We start from the raw sequence: 22,819 nt of genomic DNA on the forward strand, positions 1-22,819 counted from the left end.
TTTTTTCATTACCAACGTGATAAATCAACTATTAAAAAAAAAAAAAAAAACCGCAAAAAAGGGGGGGAAAATGTACGAAAAATGTAAGCAGAATATTTGCGTAGGTTCTTATAGACTTCCGCCGAACAATAAAGCCGTTGTTCAAATCAAAGATGAAAAAAAAAAGAAAAAGGAAAGAAAAAGGACATACGTGGAAAAATAAAATTACAAAAATGGAAAAAAGTTCTCTTGAACTATTCCGCAAAAATGTATTAAGGATAAATTTTTCTCATTTTATATATACCCTTCCGTATGTGCCTTCCTATTGCCATTTTTCACTTTCCCGTAACTGCTTTTTTCGTTGTTTTTCCTAATGCTAACTTGAGGATATTATTTTTTCCTCCTTTTTTTCAAATTTTGCAATTTTGCTTGATTTATCTGAGTTTTATTTTCCTCCACATATACAACGTCCTTTGTTTTATCTGCTTCCATTTTTTGTTTTTTTTTTTTGGACTTTTTAAATCCTGATTTTTCGTGTTTTGGTAACCACTTATCAGGATCATAGCTGCTTTGATTATTTAGTGTTTCAATTGATTTTTTATTTTTTTTCCTCAATCTTTTGCGTTTTCTCTTACTTTTGTCTACAGATAATGAACTTAGATTGTTGTTCACAATAGAGTCAAATGGGATGCTTTTATTTTCCAGTTCTTCTACATCAATAAGGTATGTTTCAGGTAGAACGATTTTTTTTAACTTATCTTCATATTTATATGCATTATTTATATTCATATAGGTATAAATATATGTAAAGCAAGTAAAGAAATTAAAATTGTTTTTCACTTCCTTGGATAAATGATCAAAAATATCAATAAGAATATTAGACTTGTCATGGCATATCAAATATTTACTAACTAAAAGGAGCGTTTCATAATTAACTATTTGTATATTTGTTTTAACACTATTTTTGTACTTTTCAAATAAGGAAATTACTGCCTCTAAATTTTTGTGAGGTAATAATGCATTATCAGTAGCACTTTCGCTACCACTAGTCTTCTTACAATTTTCCTTATAATTTACGCAAATATATATATGAAACAAATTGGAAAAAAAGATGCCATAATGACTAGGACTACTTTGAAATATGTGTTGATACTTTAAAAGGATATTTACAATATCTTTGTAGTTCTTTTTTTCATAACATAGATATATATATGCATTAATAAATTTAATTTTATTTTCTACAGAGTTCATTAAATCAATGTTATTATGTATGTAATGTTTGCATTTCAAGTAGTTGATATCCTTATAGAGTAGTATATATAACCTATCCAATAATACAGAGTTGCTAAATTTTAAGGAGAATTTGGCCAATTTCGACTTAAATTCTTCTTTATTATTATTACTTAACGATAATATGCATTCATTAAAATTTATTGTACTAGTTATATATTCGCTGAGCTCATTATGTACTCTTTTATTCATAATAAGAAAAATTTTTATCTGGTTCAATTTATCAGTATTAATAGTAAAAAGGAGAGGTGTAGTTTTCTTTGAATTTTTTTTCTCAAAAACTTTTTGACTATCATTATGCATTAATGCTATGTAATTATTATAAGCTAATAATACTATATCTTCATTTATATTATTATCATAATTTTTCAATATATTTTCATATAAAGATATGGCTTCATTCACTTTGTTTGTTTTAGAATAAACATATGCTCTTTCCATTTGAATTAGCACTCTTTTTATACTTAGTTCATCCACGTGATTCATTGACATATTCGCTCCTTTCATCTTTTCTCTTGTTACTTCAGTATAGCCATTTACACCTTCTTCCTCTACTTCAACTGATATATCAGCGTTATCCGAACCAATTTCCCCTGCAATTAGCGTATTATTACATACATCATCCAGTATATCAAGGAATTTTAAGGCCTCGGAAAAATTCTTTTCTATTGCAAAAAATGTAGCATAATTAAACAGTTGCTCAAAGCTATCATTTTTATCATAGTTAAAATCATTGGTACTTGCAGCAATTTGGTCTTTCAAATTTTGTATGTCCTTAAATTCTATAGCTCCATGTGCCTTCACAGTTGTCCCGCCAGTATTACCATTACCGTTACTATCGTCGTTACAATTACTATTGATTTTATCGTTACTGTTGTAGTTATAGCTGTAGTTATCGTTATCGTTATCGTTACCATCCCTGTTACTGATACTCTTCTTATGTTTCTCATTCTTCACATCCTTGTTATTCTTATACTTCTCTTTCCTCTGACTTCTTTTAGTATTTTTTTTTTTCCTCAAAAAATTGTATTCATACAATAATTTTATGTACAAGGAAAAGTAACTACTATTCAAGTTAACCGTTGCTGCAATTACTTGTTTCGCTTTATTATTTCTTAATAAGAATTCGTATGAATTAATACAAACATCAAAGTTATGCAATTTAAAATTTACTTCAGCTAATAACACATCAATAAAATCTTCATATTTATTTTCATGTTCTTTAAAATATTTTAAACAACCATTCAATTTTTTATATTTTTTTAATTTATACATAGAATAAAAAAATTCAAATAAAACATTCTTATCTTTAATCTGTCTGTAATTTTCTTGAAATATATCTTTGAAACTTTTTTTTTTTTTTTTTTTTTTCTTTTTTCCCCTTCTTTAAATGTATCATCCTTAATTAAACAATGAATTACTTCTTGTATTATTTTACTAAACCCTCCTTTTTCAATAAAACAAGAATACCTTGCTTTTAACGCGTACTCATTGCAATTGTTGTTATTATATATAATCTTTGTCAAGTTAAGAACATTTTCAAACTTTTTCGTTTCGAAATTTAATTTTATCTCTTCAATGGAGGGGGTGTCTTTCGAGTTTATTTGAGATTCGCTCATTTTTCGTAAGAACAGAGGGTTGCTACCGGTGTGTATGTATATAAGTAGGTATTCAGCTGTATTGGTATGCAGTTACGCTGATATGAAGTTCTACTGGTGTGCAGTTATAATGGTATGAAGTTATATACTTATGTATTACTTTGGGCGGGCTTACGTATTATCTAAATGAATAAACAATGGAGAATTTTTCCTTTTTATCGTAGCAAATAATTTTTATACATTACAGTAATAACTTTTTATTAAAAATAATATATTTTAAAAATTTCAAATGAACGAAAAAGTTTAATATCACTTGAAGCCCCTTCCATTTCAAACAACAATCTTAAAAAAAATAAAACAATTTTATATTTTGTATATTATAATGAAATAATGCAAAGTTAAATTCCACCTTTAAAAAAAAAAAAAATTAAATTAAATTAAATTAAATTAAACAAAATAACAAAATTTTGTAAAATAGGTATTTATTTTATATACATGAAATACTCACGAATGATGGGTGCTCCTTGAGTAGTAATATGTTAGAGAAATAAATAAGTTAATATAAATTAAAATAAAATAAGAGGTTAATTATTTTATGCATCAAATTAGCCTATAAAGATAAGCCTATTATACAGATGCCCATCGTCGTATAACAATACTATTTCTTCTAAATAAATTTAATTTTAATTTTGGAGACTACTTAAAATGAGAAATGTACTTTTTCTGGTTTATTCAAAATTACAATCAGGTAATTTTGTATATATTTTTTCTTTTTTTCTTTTTGACTTTCGTCAACTGTTGTGAGTAATGCGATTACGTGAGCGTATATACGCTTATATATTTATATACAAGATCATACATATAAACACATATATATACATGTGTATACCTATACATACATACATACATACCTACATATACTTAACGTTTGCATAAATGCATATATACATAAAACATACTTAATGCGTGCCCTATACATGTAAAATACTGAAACAGCCAAATAACAGTGATAAATATGACTTGTTGCACCCTTTTTTTATGGAATTGCAGAATAATGTAACAAATTTAATCAAGTTGAATAACACAATAATATATATAAATATAATATAAATAAAAAATATGCATACTTTGTATATATTCATATACTTTTATAATTTGATAATTTCATTTTTCAAAATTTGATAATTTCTTTGTTTATATTATTACAATAAACATGTAAATATATTGTAAAAAGAGGAAAATAAATAAGAGCAGCAGCAAAAAATGTAAATGCAAGGGATTATATGTAAATATTGCTACACCCAATAAAAAGTTAATATGAATTATACACAGGAACAGGTATCAAAGGAAAAAAATGTAAGGTAAAAAAATAAAAAATATAAAAAAATCGTTACCTTCATTTTGTATGTATTATATATATATATATATATATATATATATATATATATGTATAACATAATGAATACATGCTCACCTAATATTCACATTATGCTATATTAATCACACCAGATAAATAATGTTGTTATTTAAAAGCTTAAGGAAAATTGTATTTTATTATTCCTATAATAATATTATTTTTAAAAATTACACAGAAAAAAAAAAGTTTAAATAGTATATAATACATCATATATATATATATATATATATATATATATAGAGAATATTTATCAGTAGAAAAAGAATGATAATTTGAAGTAGGATATTAATTTAAATTTATATATATATAAATATAAGTAACATTTTGTGAACAATTCTGACAAAAATGAAATAGTAATATAATAATCATGGAAAAGAATAATTTGTTTATTTTTATATAATGTAATGAAAATTAAAAGAATTGTAAACACATCATATGACTTGCGTGTATTTGTTTTGTTCATATTTTTACAATTTTCCTCAGAATCACATGAAACTTATAATTTGGTATTTTTTAAATGTGTACATGTGTGTGTGTGTATGTATATGTATATATATGAACTATGTATGTGCCAGGTATGTTCCAAGTATATTATATATATGCATAAAATAAGCGAATATGAAATGTGAGAAGCAGACCTCCTTGTAACATATGCTTACTAAGTAAAATACAAAAAAAAGAAAAGACTAATGTGAAATTGATAGAATCATTTTAACCACTAAAATATATGATGCATGTATGAATTAATTATATAAATATGTATACATACGTATATACACAAATGTGTACTGCATGTAAATGAAGTAAACTTTTTTCTTGTTTTACCCTTTCTGTTCAAAGTATTTAATTATGTGAAAATCTGTTTATTATACGTATGTTTGATATAATGTCAATATAAAGAAAAAGTATATTAATTTATTAAAAATCTCAATTTATTTATGAACATTCTTAAGCAGATAATGTTTTCTGCACGTTTAAAGGTCAATTTGGGTGGTTAACCTATTTTTAAAAAGAAAATGATAAAAAGAAACTTGATTATGCTTTGTTTACTGTACTGATACGGAAGTCCTGTTTAACATGTATTTCGTAGGAAACTACTGTGAATACACTATATACATACATGCATACGCACACCTATGTATATACATTTTTATATTGGTACAACGCTCATTTAAGGCATTCTACTACCAACTTGCGTTACATATTAGCATACACATATGTTTAAGCTATATATACGTATATATATATATATATACATAAATATAGACGTAATGATCATAATTAGTATGTAACATTCTCTATGCATACCCCTGCGTAATTACAATTATGCAAAATCATTATACTTTTAAATTATAATTTTCAAAATAAATATTTCATATGTTGAAAGGATTAGAAAAAAAAAAAAAGAAAAAAAAGAAATGGAAAATAATATGGAAACTAGAAGGTGAAAGGAAAAAAGGATAATGTTTGAAAAACAACTACAATTTATAATGCAAAGAAAAAAAAAAAAAGAGAAGGGAAAAGGAAAAGAAATAAAAAAATATAACTGAATCACATAATATTTTATGCATTCCTAATTTCTTTTTTTTTTTTTTTTTTTTCTTTCTTTCATCTATTTTAAATGTGTAATTTTATGCATCTTAAAATGTGTATGTATATGTACGTATATATATTTTTTTATTTAATAGAAACACAACTACATTATTATATATATATATATATATATATATATATATATATACATACATATGTTTTTTTTTTTTGGTATTGAAAATAATATAATTATAAATATATGAATAAATTATTATTTAAAAAATAATATGAAAAAAAAATGTGAAAATGCTAGAAAAAAGGGATGCAAGCAAAAAAGAGCAATAAAATGTGTATGTATATGTATTTATATATATATATATATATATATATATATATATATATATATATATATATATATATATATATATACATACATATTTGTTTTTATATACCACTGTGCACATTAATCATATAGAACGTGTTACATTAATACGTACAATAAAAAATAAAGCTGTATTATAAAGGTATTTTTACAAATTTATATATATACAAACATATATGTATATATATATATATATATTAAATGTTTATTAATAACAATAAAACATGTTAAATAGTAAAATGATGAAAGAAAAAAAAAAAAAAAAAAAAATTAAATTGTTTAAAGTATTATATACAATAAACATTAAGAAAATAACCACGTATTTTTTTTTTATTAGTATTATACTTTAAACTTTAAATAATATATTCTTCAATTGCGAAGGAAAAATATACACATATATATAAATATATATATATAAAATATTTAATTTCCTCAAAAAAAAAAAAAAATAATATATATATCTTAAAATTTTTTAATTTTGCTTTACTCTTCCTTCTTGATCTGCTGTTTGATCGAATCGATTTTTATTTTCTAACATTTTTTTTTTGTCCTTTTCTGATGCATAAACACATGTCCAATCAAATAGAAAATCATATGTAAATCCTTCTCTGTAAATATAAGTAAAAAAGTAAATATGTTCAATTGAGATAAATACGTAACATTGTATATTTGCATTATCTTAATATTTTTTGTTTCACTTTATTTTATCTGTTATATTACATAACACATTATACTATATTATATATGTATATATTTTAGTTGCATTTATAAAAATCTTCATCCTCTTTGAATTCGTTCTCTATAGTACTAACCTTATAAATAAGTCTTTTAAAAGTCTTCTTAGATATGTATAATCAGGTCTATCTTCAAATCTTAAAGATCGACAATAATTTAAATATGTTACAAATTCGACTGCGAAAAAAAAAAAGGGGGGGAATAATAACATAAAATATGGTATCTACATATATATATAAATTAAAATGGGGCAAAGAAATATAATAATTTCTACGTAAATCCCCTCCGTTCTATATATCTTTATTATATTTCATCACACCAACGCATATAATAATATCACTATAATACACCATCACTAAATATATATATGTCTTTGTTTCCATTAAAAATAGACGATAAAATTAAAAAAATTCCCTCAATATTTTCTTCTTACAGCTTGCATTTCTACACAAGACTTCAACGGATGTTGATATTTTTTTTTCCATAATTTTATCATATTTGTCCTTTTTAGAAATAGCCTTAAGGCCTTGCCATGGTAAACTTCCTCTAAGAAAATACATAAGAACATATCCTAGGGCTTCTATATCGTCCCTACGAGACTGTTCAATTCCTAAGGGAAAAGGAAAAGAATCGCAAACGTGCAACATATATGTGTAAAAACACACACGAATACATACACATATATATATATATATATATATATATATATATATATATATACTCACAAGAAGTGTACTGAATTTGCGCTTCATATACACATAAATAAGTTACCTAAATGAGTATTTATACTAGCATATCTTGCTGTTCCTGTTAAATTTTTTCCTTCTTTATATGGTATATGTGTATGTGACCTTGAATCTCTGTATTTTTTTGCAAGTCCAAAATCAATAATATGAATTAATGTAACTTTTTTTCCTCTTCCTGCAAAAAAAAAAAAAATAAATAAAATGGTACACATCACATGGAACACATCATATGAAACTCATCACATGGAACACACCACATGGAACACACCACATGGAACACATCACATGGAACACATCATATGGAACACATCATATGGAATAAATAAAATAAACAAAATATGCACATATTTATACGCACACGGATACACACATACACACATGTGCACATTCACAAATAGTCAAAATCATAATACTATTAAACTGCTTTATTGGAAGTAACATACCTATTAAAAAGTTATCTGGTTTAATATCTCTATGTATAAAATTTTTGGAATGTACATATTCAATTCTGTTTAACTGTAAAAATAAAAGACCATCAAAAAAAAAAATAATAAAATGTTTATATTTACGATAAACATATTATATACAATGCATGACAATATGTATAAGGCAGCAGGTATCACTTTAACATATACATATATAAATATATACATACATAAAAATATGTTTGCATATGTTTGTATTTGTGCGGGATCTAACCATTTGATCTGCTGTCATTAGGACAGTCTTTAAAGAAAATTTTCTATTACAAAGGGTAAAAAGATCTTCTAAAGATGGCCCTAATAAATCAAGAACCATAATAGTAAAATCTCCTTCTATCCCATACCAATATACTTTAGGTACTCCAACTAATAAACAAAAAGGGTTGTATATTATGTAGGTAAATGTGCGTTTCTCATTTTTTTGTTATATACGCATATATATATATATAGATATAGTCATATACACATATATACAGATACACATATAACACACTTATATTTCTATATTCCTTCTTTTATTTCTTCTTTTTTAAATATAATATATATTAATATTTATTATTTTCATTCGAGTAAAATTTATGCATACTTCCTCCTCCTAATATTTTATAAAGCTTTGATTCGTATAACAGTTGAGGATGTTTCGATCTCGTTGATTCCTAAAAAAAATGATGAAAAGGTATAAGAAATATTGAAATTCGAAAATTGGTAGATACACAAAAACGATATAGAAATTCATCATTTTGCGCATGATTTATTTGTTATCACGTCACTTCATCGCTTATTTCTTTTCTGCCTCTTTCCAATACTATTCCTATTTCTCTTCTTCAACCTTAATTTCTTTTTTTTTTTTTTTTTTTTTTCTTTCTTTTTTCCCTTTTTCAACTTACTAATTTTACAGCAAATTCTTCCATAGTTACAATATCTTTCGCAACATAAATATCACCAAATGAACCACTCCCTAACTTTTTCCCCAGAGCATATTTATTCGCTACTCTTATTTCCATGGTTGTTTTTTTATATTATAGCTACAAAATGTGGCAGGAAAAAATTTAAAATAATTAACTCAATATACACATATACAAATGTACAGCACAACTACATATATAAAGTATGGAAATACGTACTACTTATCGTTTTTGTTATAGATACATATATATATATATATATATATATAATACATCTGCTTATATATTTAAATAAGCATAAACTAAATATGCAATTGCTCCATAATTTATACAATCAGAAGTTCAAGCTCCTATCACACAAAAAAAAATTTTTTTAATATTTCTTTCTATCTACACGAATAATTTTCAAAATAATAAAATCATCCCAATCATAATTGAAAAACTTATAACGGTTTGTATACAATGTAATGCAAATATAAATATATATTTTAATTCCAATTTAAATTTAAATTTAAATTTTATATTTTTAATATTTTTTCCTATAGTAAATGTTCATAATGTATCATTAAAATATCGAAAATAAATAAACATTACGTGGATGTAATATAAGTAATAATAAAAATGTAAGTGGAAAATTTTTTTGCAATAATCATATATGAATGCCATTTTAGTTTAATCTGCAATATGATATAATAAAAATGTCTTTTCGTACGAAAAAATAACCATGTACATTTATTAAATTTTCTTAAAACTATTTTTCTAGTATATATACATCACATCATCATCTATTTTTAAAATTTAAAATTTTAAAAAGATTAAGAAAAAAACATTTTATACAAGAGCACGACTTCTACATATATAAATAAAAACTTGAGCCCTAGATTCGCGTCCAAAAAAAATATATATATATATATATATGCTTACGCAAATATGTACATAAATACATATGGACTTATGCACGTAGGGACGTAAGTATGTATGTTCAAGTACATGTATCTATGTAAGTAATCTCTCATAACCTATTAAAACAATGTTACTTCACAAGTTATTTAAAAAACATATGTGCATATATATTTCATTATACATGTGGTACTCTTCAGGGAGTATTTATTTATGAAGAATAGCATTTTTTCATATCGTTCTGAGAAAAGAATACAATTTAATATAACGGTGATCATAAATTAAAAAAGCTCATTAATAATTTAATAAATAAGTACATATATACATAAACATATCAAGTAGTTCAACATAGAGCATGTATATATATATATATATATATATATAGTACGACTTAAAATGTATAAATTCTACATAAATAACATATTCATGGGGATATGTTCAGCACAAACAAAGATATGTTTAAATATGTTATATATATAGTACTATTATATAGTGTTATAAACGTACCACATCGTATTGAACAGATGTTCAATCACGTTATAAGCATATTATATCATATAATAAACATGTTTTGTAAAACAGCAAGCATAACATGTTATACTTACATATTACAGCATATTACACCTCGTAATATACAAATTCCAACATATCATTTGTACATGTTATATCACATTATATACTTATCATATACATATTATAATGTATGATTACCAAATAAGAAAAATAACACTCGATTCCTTTTTGTATTTTACTTTAACATACTTTCAAATACATATACTGTTTTAAACAATTACTACTTCAAATTTTTCTTGTTCCCCCACCCTAATATTAATAATTCTGATTTTGCATATAATATATATATTTATGTGTAATATATATATAAATATATATTGTTATACTTTATATATTTTTTTCTTTGGAAATATTTATTAAACTGTTTCCTCAAGTTAGGTGATCTTAGAAATCTTTAATTAAAAACTTTTTATCTTTGGTTAATCGTTCATGATATTTTATAAAATATAAATTATTTTTATGTGTATACCACACGTAATATATATATTAATATAAAATATAAAAATATATATATATTTTTTTTTTTTGTTTAATATACAGTAATTAAGATTTTTTTCATTTTTTAAGGAAAAAAATTAATACAATATATACTGAAAAGAAATCTTTCAAACTAATATGGCGCACTAAGGATAAAAAATGTTATGTAAATTTTTATATTATATAATATCACATGCAAATTGTTTCTTCCTATTAGTAGTACTAGTACAAAATATATATATATATATATATATTATTTGCGGTTCATATAAAATAATATAATAGTTATGAACAAAATTATAATATTATATTACTATATATTACTAAATTTTTTTTTTTTTTTTTTTAATATATTTTAAAAAAATTTAAATAGCTTTTAAAAATATTATGTATTTAAAAAAAAAAAAAAAAAAAAAAAAGCGAAATTTTTATAAGAATGAAAACTTTAGTAACAATAAAAAAGAAATTTTTGTTAAGCTTCATATTTTTATTCTTTTTACATATTTTTTTGTGGGTGTGTGTGATTTGTTCATATAAAATAAAATTTTTTTTCAGCTTATGTTTTTAATAAAAAGTTTTAGGTACTTTATTTTAAAGTTTAAATATATAGTTTTTAATTTATAATTGTTTTTTTTCCTTTTTTTTTTTAGGGTTATGTATGGATGATTTATTTATTTTTTTTTTATAGTTGTACATAATTTTTTTTTTTATTCTAATATTTATATGTATTTTTTTTTTTTTTCATGAACGGTTAAGGTAAATGATTTAGTCTTTTTTAGAATTCATGGTTTTACAATATTGAGTTTCCTTTTATAAAGCTATTTTTTTCTATTGCTTGTTCTTATGTAATTTGGTTCATATGACGTGCTTTAAGTATATGTTTACATTTATGCATATGGCTTTGTAGAAAAATATATCATTTGATGTATACTTATATACTTATGTATATACATATGTATATACATATATGTGTATATATGTATATATGATGTATATATGTATATATGATGTATATATGTATATATGATGTATATATGTATTGGCGTATCCGTTTTTTTTCTTTATGTTTTACGTTTTTTTATTTGGTTATTTATTTCATTCACTTGAATTCTAAAAAATTATTTCTTTTGTTAACATTTAAACATGAGTTGCTTTAAGTTTCATTTATATACTTTTTTTTTTTTTACTTTATTTTGCTTACTATATATTAACCTTTTTTATAAGACAAATTTAATATATTAGAGTTGTGCACACATTGGTTTATAAACTTTAAAAAAAATAAAGTTGTTTTCCTTTCTATATTTTTTTATTATATAGTCTTTTTTTTAAAAAAAAAAAATTCTATTTTTCATTTTTTAAAGAGAATTATTATATGAATAATAAATTATATTACTATACTGTCATTTTTTGCAGTGATATAACCTACTGTTTCTTCTGCTGTTCGATAATTTTATGTTATAGAATCATAAAAGCATATAACGAACTGCATAGTGATAAGAAGCGTGATACACATGTCTTCACGTTTTCCCGTGTTTGTTCATAACTGTTAATCTTTTATTTTATTCTTATTCCCTTTTTGTTACACCAAATAAATTGTTCATTGAATACATAGGTATGTATATATGTGCACATTTTCTACATATTTTCAAATGATGATTCATATGTTTAATTACGCGTTATCAAAATATTTGCTGTTAAATATGCATAGCAAAAAAAAGGAAAAGAACGAAATAATACATAATACAGAACGGTATAATTTGGAAAACTGCTAATAGTTGTGCATGAGTAACGTAGAAATTATAATTAATCCATTATTTGTAAATCAGTAGGAAGGGAAATAAAAATAGTATATATTTTAATTGACCTACTTTAATTTTTCTGTATGCAGAATACATTTCTAATGTTTCCATTAAGGGAAGTATTATATTTTAACATAAATTTCTTTCAGTATTTTGAATAAAAAAAAAAAAAGGAGAAAACAAAACAACACACAAAAACGTATTACGAATCATTACATTTTAATTATTATTTTGTATAAAATATACATGCTATAAAAACATGAATTAAAGAAGAGCCTAACTGGATGTTTACTTTTCGTTAATATTTTACGCTCCATATAATATGATTATAATGAAATGTATTATTATAGTAAATATGTTATAGAAACTACAGTAAGTTCAACAAAGGAACAATTTACTCTTTTTTTTATGCAAAATTTTGAATAACAAATCACAGTACAATTAATAATTTATAGAAGTCATTTATAAATTCACTAACTATATTGTATATCCATATATATACTTTTACATAATATATATATATGTAAAATACTTTTTTAATTTTGAAGTGACGGTACAATATTCTACTACTACATCAGTAGTGGTGTTAGGTTATATTGGTTTTATGTATGTTATTCTTTTTTTATAGATTGTGATAAAATAAAAAATGAAAAAAATTCTAACAGTTCTTCACACAGAATATAGAAAAAAATAATAATGCCGTAGCTTAAGCCGCAAATTTTGTACGTTAGTTAAATTTTTAATTTATTCATTTTTTATTACTGTTGCTAATAACTTTGGATACAAAAAAAAAATAAAAATGTATGAATTAAATATTAAGGGACACATCAAAATTTATAATTTTGTAACTCAAATATTGTTTACATATTTATATCGAAACTACACTATTCAATAGCCTTAGAAAAAAATTATATTATGAATAATAATAGGTAAGTATAATACATATATAAATATATATAATACAACTTTATAAATGCCCATTAACTTGAAAGATATAATAGTAAAATATACATATATGAACTGCAATTAAAAAAAAAAAAAAAATTAAAATATATCATATTTTTTAATATTTAAAGGGATATACACTTTTTTTTTTTTAATTATACTGAGCTTTGTCAATATATGTCATTTAAAAATAGGGAATAAAAGGCAAAAAAATAAAAATAAAATAAATAATGTAAATATATCGAATACTTATATTTATATTTTTTTGCCCTTACATAAATTATGCCTTTTTTTTTTCTTTTTTTTTGAAGTTCAAAAAAAAAAACAAATATACTTATATACATATATATATATGTATATTTTCAAATTTTTAATAAGATAAAAATAAGTTTAAAAATGTGAAATACATGGAAAAGTAAAGGAAAATACAAGAAAAACTTGGTTACAATTTTTTTTATTGAATATGAACAACTGAAAAGATAATAATAAATAGGAAAAACGACATTTCTGTTAAGTAGCTCTTTTTTATTATCAGCATTATATAATAAAAAAAAAAAAAAGTACGATCCTTTTTTTGATTATTATTTTACTATTTATAATATAGTATATATATGAAATTGCATATGTTATCCTTAAAAATATTGTTTTTACACATTTGTAATAGTTAGTTGTGCCGCATATAACAGAGCCAATAAAATATGGTTGTCCTAAACAGTTAACAACTGTAGTGTATTGTTTTTGACAATCTGAAGATACTATTTTAAATGTATTTGCATATTTTTAAAGGGTTATGGAAAGAAGCTAAATTCTGTTAAATTCCATGACTGTTAAATTGCTTAACTATCAAGTTCAAGATTTGCTAAGCTGTAAAATTGACAACGCGCAAATTTTTTATATTGTTTTAAATATAAAGAAAAAAGAGACGAAAAAAAAAAAATAGAAAATGGAATACAATGGAAACCTTGTAGACATAGAAGGAAATGACTTGATAATAAATCAGATAACCAATGATAGGACAATCATAAATTGCAAACTTTTTTTATTTAAATTAAAAACAAAGAGCGACAAATTGAGATATTATGAAATCAAAAATTCCATCGCATCAAAAGATTTTATTAAGGCATATATTGCTGATGATTCAAACGCCCTTTTACTCTCAGATGATTTATTTTATTTATATGATAGTGAAAATAATAAAAAAAATTGCTTAATAAATTTGAATGACTGCGAACCAAGAGATTTTATATATTATAAGAAAAATTTAATATTTATTCAAAAGGATAAATTTTCCTTATTTCAAGCAAAAGCCGATGGAAAATGTAACATTCTGCTAAATTTAATAGATGCACCGTTAAAAGTAAATTTTTGTTCTTGTAATAAGGATATGCTATATTTATGTACTAGCGCAAGAATATATTTTTTAAAATTAATATATTCAAAGGATAAAATATTAAAAGTTAAAAATACGCAAATGAGTCTTCCATTCAAATTTAAGCAAGAAGAATATGCATATCATTCTTTTGAAAACAAATTCTATAAAATTAAAAATGAATATAAAGAAGTAATACATGTGTGTAGTTATTCTGATAAAGAAGTAACTGTATATAAATTTGTTAAAGGAGAATTTAAAAATAAAAAAAAATGTTTTGTAAAATTATCAGTAAATAAATTAAATAATGAAATTATAAAAGGATGTTTTTTTTTTAAGATTAAGAGGGTGTCAAAAGGTCAGGAAAAAAAAAAAAAGGACACAGATGTTGTAAATAATAATTATAACGAGGTGGTAGTAAAGGGGTCAAATGATTCGAATTTAGAGGATGAAGTAACTGAGGGAAAAAAGAAATGTGATAGTGAAGAAATTTTAAAATATGAAAATGTGAACTGTGTGGATAACTTACCCTGTGATGAAAATAATTTGTTACAAAATAATGATTCCATTTTCTCGAATGAGAAAATTGTAAGAGATGAAAATTCAAAGTTTGAAGAGGAGCATACTTGCTCCGATGTAGTAACTACACATAATGGAAAAAATAACAACATTGAAAATGAAGAAGAAGAAAAGATAGAGGAAGACATTTCTACAAATAAAGAAGAGGATATTATAAAGTTGTACTTATTAATTTATAGTGAGAACGGGAGAATTTTGATATATTTTGTGGACTATTTAAATCTAGCTGATTTTAAATTTGGTTTTGTAGGGTTTAGTAACAACCCAATTGCATTTATGCATTTGCCATTTAAAGCAATATATATATATAACATATCTGAATTATATGAAAAAAGAGTAATAAAACAAAAAAAAATTATTCAAAAAAAAAAAAAATTATCTTCTAATTATTGTAAATACATGGAGCATATAATCAATAAAGAAATTTATATTAATAGTAATCTTTTTATTGATACAGTTTTAATGAATGAAGGTACAGTTAGCATATATACCATCCAAATTCATAATAATCTTTTACTTGAATGTGAAAATAATATGGAGCCTACGGTTATCAATGTTGTAAATTGCAGTAATAAAGTTGTGGCAGTAAAAAAAGCAATAAATAATGAGAATAAAAATGATGAAATAAAAAAAATTATAAATGAGTCCAAATATTCTTGTTATTCGGATAGTGATTCATATATAGATAGTGATATTACATGGACAAACAGTGACAAAAGTGATGATGATGATGATAATGATAATTCTTTGTACAATGTTAATATTGATTCTCATGTGGGAGAAGATAATTTGAATAATTATGAACATTCGGGAAAAATGGAAAAAACAAAAAACATTGGCAGTTCTAGTAGTATTAGTAATGCACTTAGCCAAAACAAACAAAGCCTATTATCTGAAATAGATCATTATGATAATATAAAAAAGGAGCAAGATAATTTTACTCATAACATAGCTGATAAGGATAATAGTAATGATAACATTAATAATGTGGGTAATAACAATGACAGTAATAATATTGAAAATAATAATAATGAGAATAATAATATTGAAAGTAATAACAATGAGAATGTTAATAATGAAAGTAATAACAATGAGAATATTAATAATGTGGGTAATAATAATTACAGTAATCATAATGAGAATGTTAATAATGAAAGTAATAATAATGAGAATGTTAATAATGAAAATAATAATAATGAGAATGTTAATAATGAAAGTAATAACAATGAGAATGTTAATAATGAAAGTAATAATAATGAGAATGTTAATAATGAAAATAATAATAATGAGAATGTTAATAATGAAAGTAATAATAATGAGAATGTTAATAATGAAAGTAATAATAATGTTAATAATGAAAGTAATAATAATGAGAATGTTAATAATGAAAGTAATAACAATGAGAATATTAATAATGTGGGTAATAATAATTACAGTAATCATAATGAGAATGTTAATAATGAAAGTAATAATAATGAGAATGTTAATAATAATGAAAGTAATAACAATGAGAATATTAATAATGTGGGTAATAATAATTACAGTAATAATAATGAGAATGTTAATAATGTGGGTAATAATAATTACAGTAATAATAATGAGAATGTTAATAATGTGGGTAATAATAATTACAGTAATAATAATGAGAATGTTAATAATGTGGGTAATAATAATTACAGTAATAATAATGAGAATGTTAATAATGAAAGTAATAATAATGAGAATAATAATAATAATGAGGATAATAATAATGACAGTAATGATTATGGTAGTAATATAGATGATAAAATAATTGAGGAAAAGGAAGAAATAGATCAAGATAAAAGGAAGGGAAAATGTAACGGAAATATCTATACAATTGAACAGTTAAAAATGGGTCAGAAAAATGAAGAGACTCTAGAAAATAATATAGAATGTGAAATAAAAGAAAATGCTTCGAAAAACCAGAGTTTGTTATATTTGACACATCACAAGAACTCAAGTAATGATTCATGTATCTCTACACCTTCATCAGTAAATAGCATAAAATTAAAGACGTCCACTTTTGAAGTAAACCAGCAGAGCGCGAAACAGATAAGCGAAAACGGGGATGAAGAAGCAGAAAAAGTAGTAGAAAATGAATTAGAAAAAGAAAAGGAAGTTTATGAGATTTATGATAAAGAAGGTGCCCATATGGAAAAACATCCAAAAGTGAATGAAGACCAGGAAAAAAATGAGAATTTAGAAGTAAATGTAGACCCCGAAATGAGTGAACCACAACACGACAGCATTAGGCAGAATGATATGACAGAAGGCAATAAAGTGAAAGATGGTGGTGATATACAAACATGCAATGAAAATGTAGAATTAAAGGGAGAAAAGGAAATGAATCAAACAAATTTTGTTGCTGTTGATACAGAAAAAGGAGTGGGGGACCAAAATGAATTTAATGAAAATAATGAAGAGGAATTTGATAAAAATGTAGAACAAAAGAAAAAGAAAAAAAGAAAAAAGGGAAAAGACAAAAAAATAGAAAGTATAGAAAAGGAAGATGTGGAAGAAGAAACTACAGAAGAAAAGAAAAAAAAGAAAAAAAAGAAAAAGGCAAGAATAGAGGACAATATTTTAGTCGATAAAAAAGAACAGAGTGATAAACATGATGGTATTAATAATGATGATTCTGAAAAACATTTGAATAATAAATTACATAATAATGATTTAATAAATTCTAATAACAACCTTTTAGTATTATCATCAATGATTAAACTTTATTTATCATTAAGAAAATATGGTGCACTATTTAGTTTACTTTGTGTATCAGGTAAGAAACAAATTAAAAGCACTGTTAAGAATATGGGGAAAAAATATTCCATTAAATTACTAGAATATCTTTTAAACACACTAATGAGAAATACATATGCTCTTGTTCCTTTTTATAAGTGGATTAAATGTATATGTAAAGTATATAAAGATTCTCTGAAAGGGAGAAAACATCGTTCTTTAGTTACTAAAATAACAAATGTTGCAGACAAATATGTGAGAAATGAACATATAATAAATCTCGTTGTAGACAAAATTAGTTGTACTGTTGACAGTATAATGAAAAATAAAATTTTGGAAAATACAGAAATTCTTAATTATAGAGATGGGACTATCATGAAATGAAAATTTGTAAAAAAAACTTTTCAATAAAATAATAATATTATGTAAAAAATGTTATTTTTTGGAAGTAGTAATTTTTTCATTTAATTTAGACCTGTGTGTATATAACGCTACATATATGTATTTAAATATGTCTTTGTTGTTATATGTATAAGTTCATATGTGTATATGTTCACATGTGTATATGTTCATATGTGTATATGTTCATATGTGTATATGTTCATATGTGTATATGTTCATATGTGTATATGTTCATATGTGTATAAGTGTAAATTGGCATAACATGTATACATTTATATGCATACACGATGATAGAACGAAAAGTAAAAAATTTAAGTTGTGTTTTTGATATAAATAAAAATATACATATAAGTACATACGTATATACATATATATATGTACACATATATATATGTATATATATATCTACTTATGTATATATATATATATCCGTATAAATTTACTTACCAAAACATCTTTAAGTTTCGTGAGAATCTGTTTTATCTCAGTTATTAAGAAAACCGTCCAATTTTTATTATTTCAATACGCATAATTATGAACACTGTTTGTTGACAAAATTGCAGAACAAAAAAGAAAAAAAAAATTATATATATGTACATATATGTATACATGTAATCCCCTTGGCATAATTTGTGCACAATTAAAAATAAAAAATAAAATATGTTTTAATTATAAATTTATATTTTACATAAATTTTTGTTTTTCATGCAATTTTATGTAACCACTTTGCCTTTTATTAAATAAATGCGTAATATTAGCATTCTTTTTTCCTTTTTTTTTTTTTTTTTTTTCTTTTCTTTGTTAAAATAATAATTTATATTTTGCCAAAAGAAATTTTTCTAAAGCGCAAACATCTTTAATATATGAAAAAAAAAATATGAAAAACAGATTCAATAATGCTAATAGTTGTACTATTATAAAAGTATAACACAATTTCTTAAGCCATATTACACACATCAGTTATTGTTAATATGCATATTTATGTTTGTATGTACAATTATTTACGTTTGTACATTTATTCACGTATATATGTGTATGTAATTGATTTTTTTTTTTTTTTCCCTGTTTTAAAAGTATTAATGGGTGAATAAATGGACAAATTAACGGACTCGTTAACAAATGAAAATATGAATGAAGTTTTTATTTCCTACAATGATATGAGTACTAATTCTTTTTTACCTGAACATAAATATGATGAGCTGTTCTGCTCCTTTTTTTATGTATAAATAACAAGATTATTTATTTTTTTAATTCTGTAGTACAAGACAATGCAAGTGAAACATGTGTGGAATCGTACCAAGATTTAAATGAATTTTTAGAAAATTCGGATGAATCCAATTTCCAGTATTCAAATGAAAGCGAAAATTCAAGTATTTATAACACTTATTCTACAGATGAAAAACATATTCCAATTTACTCTTATGTTAGTAATAATTTCATAACAAAAAAAGAGAGAAAATATAAAAAATGTTATACAGCTAGTTTTATAAATAATATGAACAGGTCAGAAAAAAAAAAAAAATGCATTAAATTGACATACTCTGAAGAATATATATTGTATATACAAATATGTATGTATTTATGCACATCTAAATATCTTACCTATTAAAATTCCTTTTATTTTATACTTGAAAGTGTTGAGAACTTCCCGTTCAAAAGTTATGGAAACATGATCACTGGTACAGATAAAACAAAGTAAGTCTTCCTTTAAAATTTTTTTTGTTTGTCCGTATTTACATAAATTCTGCGTGTGCAAAAAGAAAAAAAAAAAAAAAAAAGGAAACGATGCACTTATACGTAAAACTCTTAGATTCGATATGTACGAAAAATAATTGAAATTGTTCTAAAAGTAAAAAAACACACACAATATTATGTACATATACATAACATGTTAGAAAAATAGACAATTTTCAATGGAAACCTTTAGGGAAGAACGTTCCCGAAATTTCGTTGTTAAATATGTCTTATAAAAAGGCCTGGGATATAGGAAAAGAAGGTATAAAAAAACAAATATGAAGAGGTGCGCACATATAGATATAGACATAAGTATATGTATATATATATATATATATTTATATGTACGGAATATTTTGTGGAATGGCTATCGTCCTCCTGTAAATTATTTAAAATGTGAAGAAGCGATGAACAACTTTGATTTTTTGTTTTTATTAGGTTGTAATGGATTGCTTATTAAAAATATATTTGAAAGTTATAAGAAAAAAAAATTGCACTACATCGTGTTAGACGGCACTAATATAGGTACTATTCAAAATTAGAAACTAAAACCATATCTGAAAAAGAGTACTTAATTTTTTAATTAAACAATTATGCGGATGCGTAAGTTAATATATACATATATATATATATATATATATATATATATATATATATATATATATATATATATATATATGTATATGTACATATGCATATTGGTCAATTTTGCATTTAACTCCACATTCTATTTTATTTGGTAATTTTATTTTAAACGTATAAATGTGTATAGTAACTGCTAATGTGATACCTCCTATATATAATCTGTGTTAATTTTTTTAGAAAATTTTTTAACAGTGTACTCTCATACATATCAGGAAACTATAAAGGGTGTAAACCCCAGTGTATTGAAACAGTTCAGGTAAATAGCATAAAAAATATTTTTCCTAAAATAATATGGAAATATTTAAATAAATAAATATATATATATATATATATGTGCATTTGTATATGTATTTTTTTTTTTTTTTTTGTTTCTTAAAATGCAGTTTTTATGATATAGAAGACGCCTATTTTATATATGATATTAAGAGCATTCACATATTCAGAAAGATGAAACACAAAGAAAAAGAGAAAACAGTTATCTTAAAAGGATTGAACGACAATTTTTTTAACGCCATTTTAGTGTGTATGAATGAAATAATACATTATTTAAATTTTGTTAACTTCAAAAGAATGATGAATAAATCTAATACAAAAAAGAAAAAAAATGAAGAATTAGATGAGACAACTTATTTCGTTAAATCGGCTAGAAATGAAAATAATGTTTATAATAATAATATAAAAGATGTGATATCTTATAATAAAAAAAAAAAGAAGATAAATGATACATATATAAATGGAGAAAGCAATAATAAGAATTGTGAGAATAATATTGTAAATCTCGGTAACAAGAACATTAATTGTAATAAAGAAAACAAAAATGATTTCCCCACAATTTTATCATCTAATAATATTGAAGAATTTGGTTATGAATATATAAAAGATATAATAAAAAATGAAGAAAAAAAATTATATGAAACTGACAAAATGTACATTAATAGCAATGATGAATACTCATCTCATACATCCGACAGCATGTCACAGTAATCTTCATAAAATTTTTATATAATAGCATATTAAGTTAAATATGAGCTTAAAATAAAAAATAGTCCTAATAACAACCTGAATAAGGCATGATTTATTCTGCTTTTTATATTAGCATGCCTAAGGATTTTCTAATTTAATATCAACGAAAAAGCAATTACAACATTAGAAAGGGAGTGTGTGCAGAATAAAATTCTTGCAAAATTACAACAAAAATGACACATATTAACAGTTTAGGGGATTTAAGTACAAATAAAACCTCAAATTAGTTCATTACTTTTATTTTATTTTTTTTTTTTTTTTTTGTGCGTATATCTACTTAAAAATTAATGATAATTTTTAGAATATTTTGTTTTTCATATTATTACCATAAAAATTAAAGTGGGATATTATACCATTTATACATACATATATATATATATATATATATATATATATACATTAAGTTCAAAAAAATAAAAAAAGATACGAAGATATGTAGTAAATTTTATGAAACAATTAACTATTTCAAAAAAAAATGTTAATTTTTATATGAAATACAACAACATATATAAAATGCAATCGTGTATATATATGTATATACATATA

At 23.0% G+C, this 22,819-nt stretch overlaps 4 protein-coding genes across 4 annotated transcripts; 2 read left to right on the forward strand and 2 right to left on the reverse strand.

The window, feature by feature from the left end:
• Positions 1 to 369: 369 nt before the first annotated feature.
• On the reverse strand, positions 370 to 2,888 carry SRP72 (signal recognition particle subunit SRP72, putative; the record flags this gene model as incomplete). Its single annotated transcript, XM_029005162.1, is given in 2 exon segments — positions 370 to 2,628; positions 2,643 to 2,888. 2 exon segments carry the CDS (start codon positions 2,886 to 2,888, stop codon positions 370 to 372), a joined length of 2,505 nt encoding a protein of 834 aa, XP_028861779.1.
• Positions 2,889 to 6,671: 3,783 nt separating this feature from the next.
• Positions 6,672 to 9,166, reverse strand: CK1 (casein kinase 1, putative; the record flags this gene model as incomplete). Its single annotated transcript, XM_029005163.1, has 8 exons — positions 6,672 to 6,807; positions 7,012 to 7,111; positions 7,368 to 7,544; positions 7,706 to 7,855; positions 8,124 to 8,196; positions 8,380 to 8,528; positions 8,749 to 8,818; positions 9,050 to 9,166. 8 exons carry the CDS (start codon positions 9,164 to 9,166, stop codon positions 6,672 to 6,674), a joined length of 972 nt encoding a protein of 323 aa, XP_028861780.1.
• Positions 9,167 to 14,704: 5,538 nt separating this feature from the next.
• PmUG01_09045900 (conserved Plasmodium protein, unknown function) lies at positions 14,705 to 18,853 on the forward strand (the record flags this gene model as incomplete). The annotated part of the gene is made up of 1 exon (XM_029005164.1): positions 14,705 to 18,853. The coding sequence occupies one exon, from the start codon at positions 14,705 to 14,707 to the stop codon at positions 18,851 to 18,853; it is 4,149 nt and encodes a 1,382-aa protein (XP_028861781.1).
• A 1,109-nt stretch (positions 18,854 to 19,962) lies between these two features.
• Positions 19,963 to 22,234, forward strand: PmUG01_09046000 (conserved Plasmodium protein, unknown function; the record flags this gene model as incomplete). Its single annotated transcript, XM_029005165.1, has 7 exons — positions 19,963 to 20,032; positions 20,131 to 20,374; positions 20,507 to 20,566; positions 20,767 to 20,867; positions 21,044 to 21,130; positions 21,428 to 21,506; positions 21,634 to 22,234. 7 exons carry the CDS (start codon positions 19,963 to 19,965, stop codon positions 22,232 to 22,234), a joined length of 1,242 nt encoding a protein of 413 aa, XP_028861782.1.
• Between the last annotated feature and the right edge of the window lie 585 nt (positions 22,235 to 22,819).

This window comes from Plasmodium malariae, assembly GCF_900090045.1.
Source record: "Plasmodium malariae genome assembly, chromosome: 9".
Taxonomy (NCBI): domain Eukaryota; phylum Apicomplexa; class Aconoidasida; order Haemosporida; family Plasmodiidae; genus Plasmodium; species Plasmodium malariae.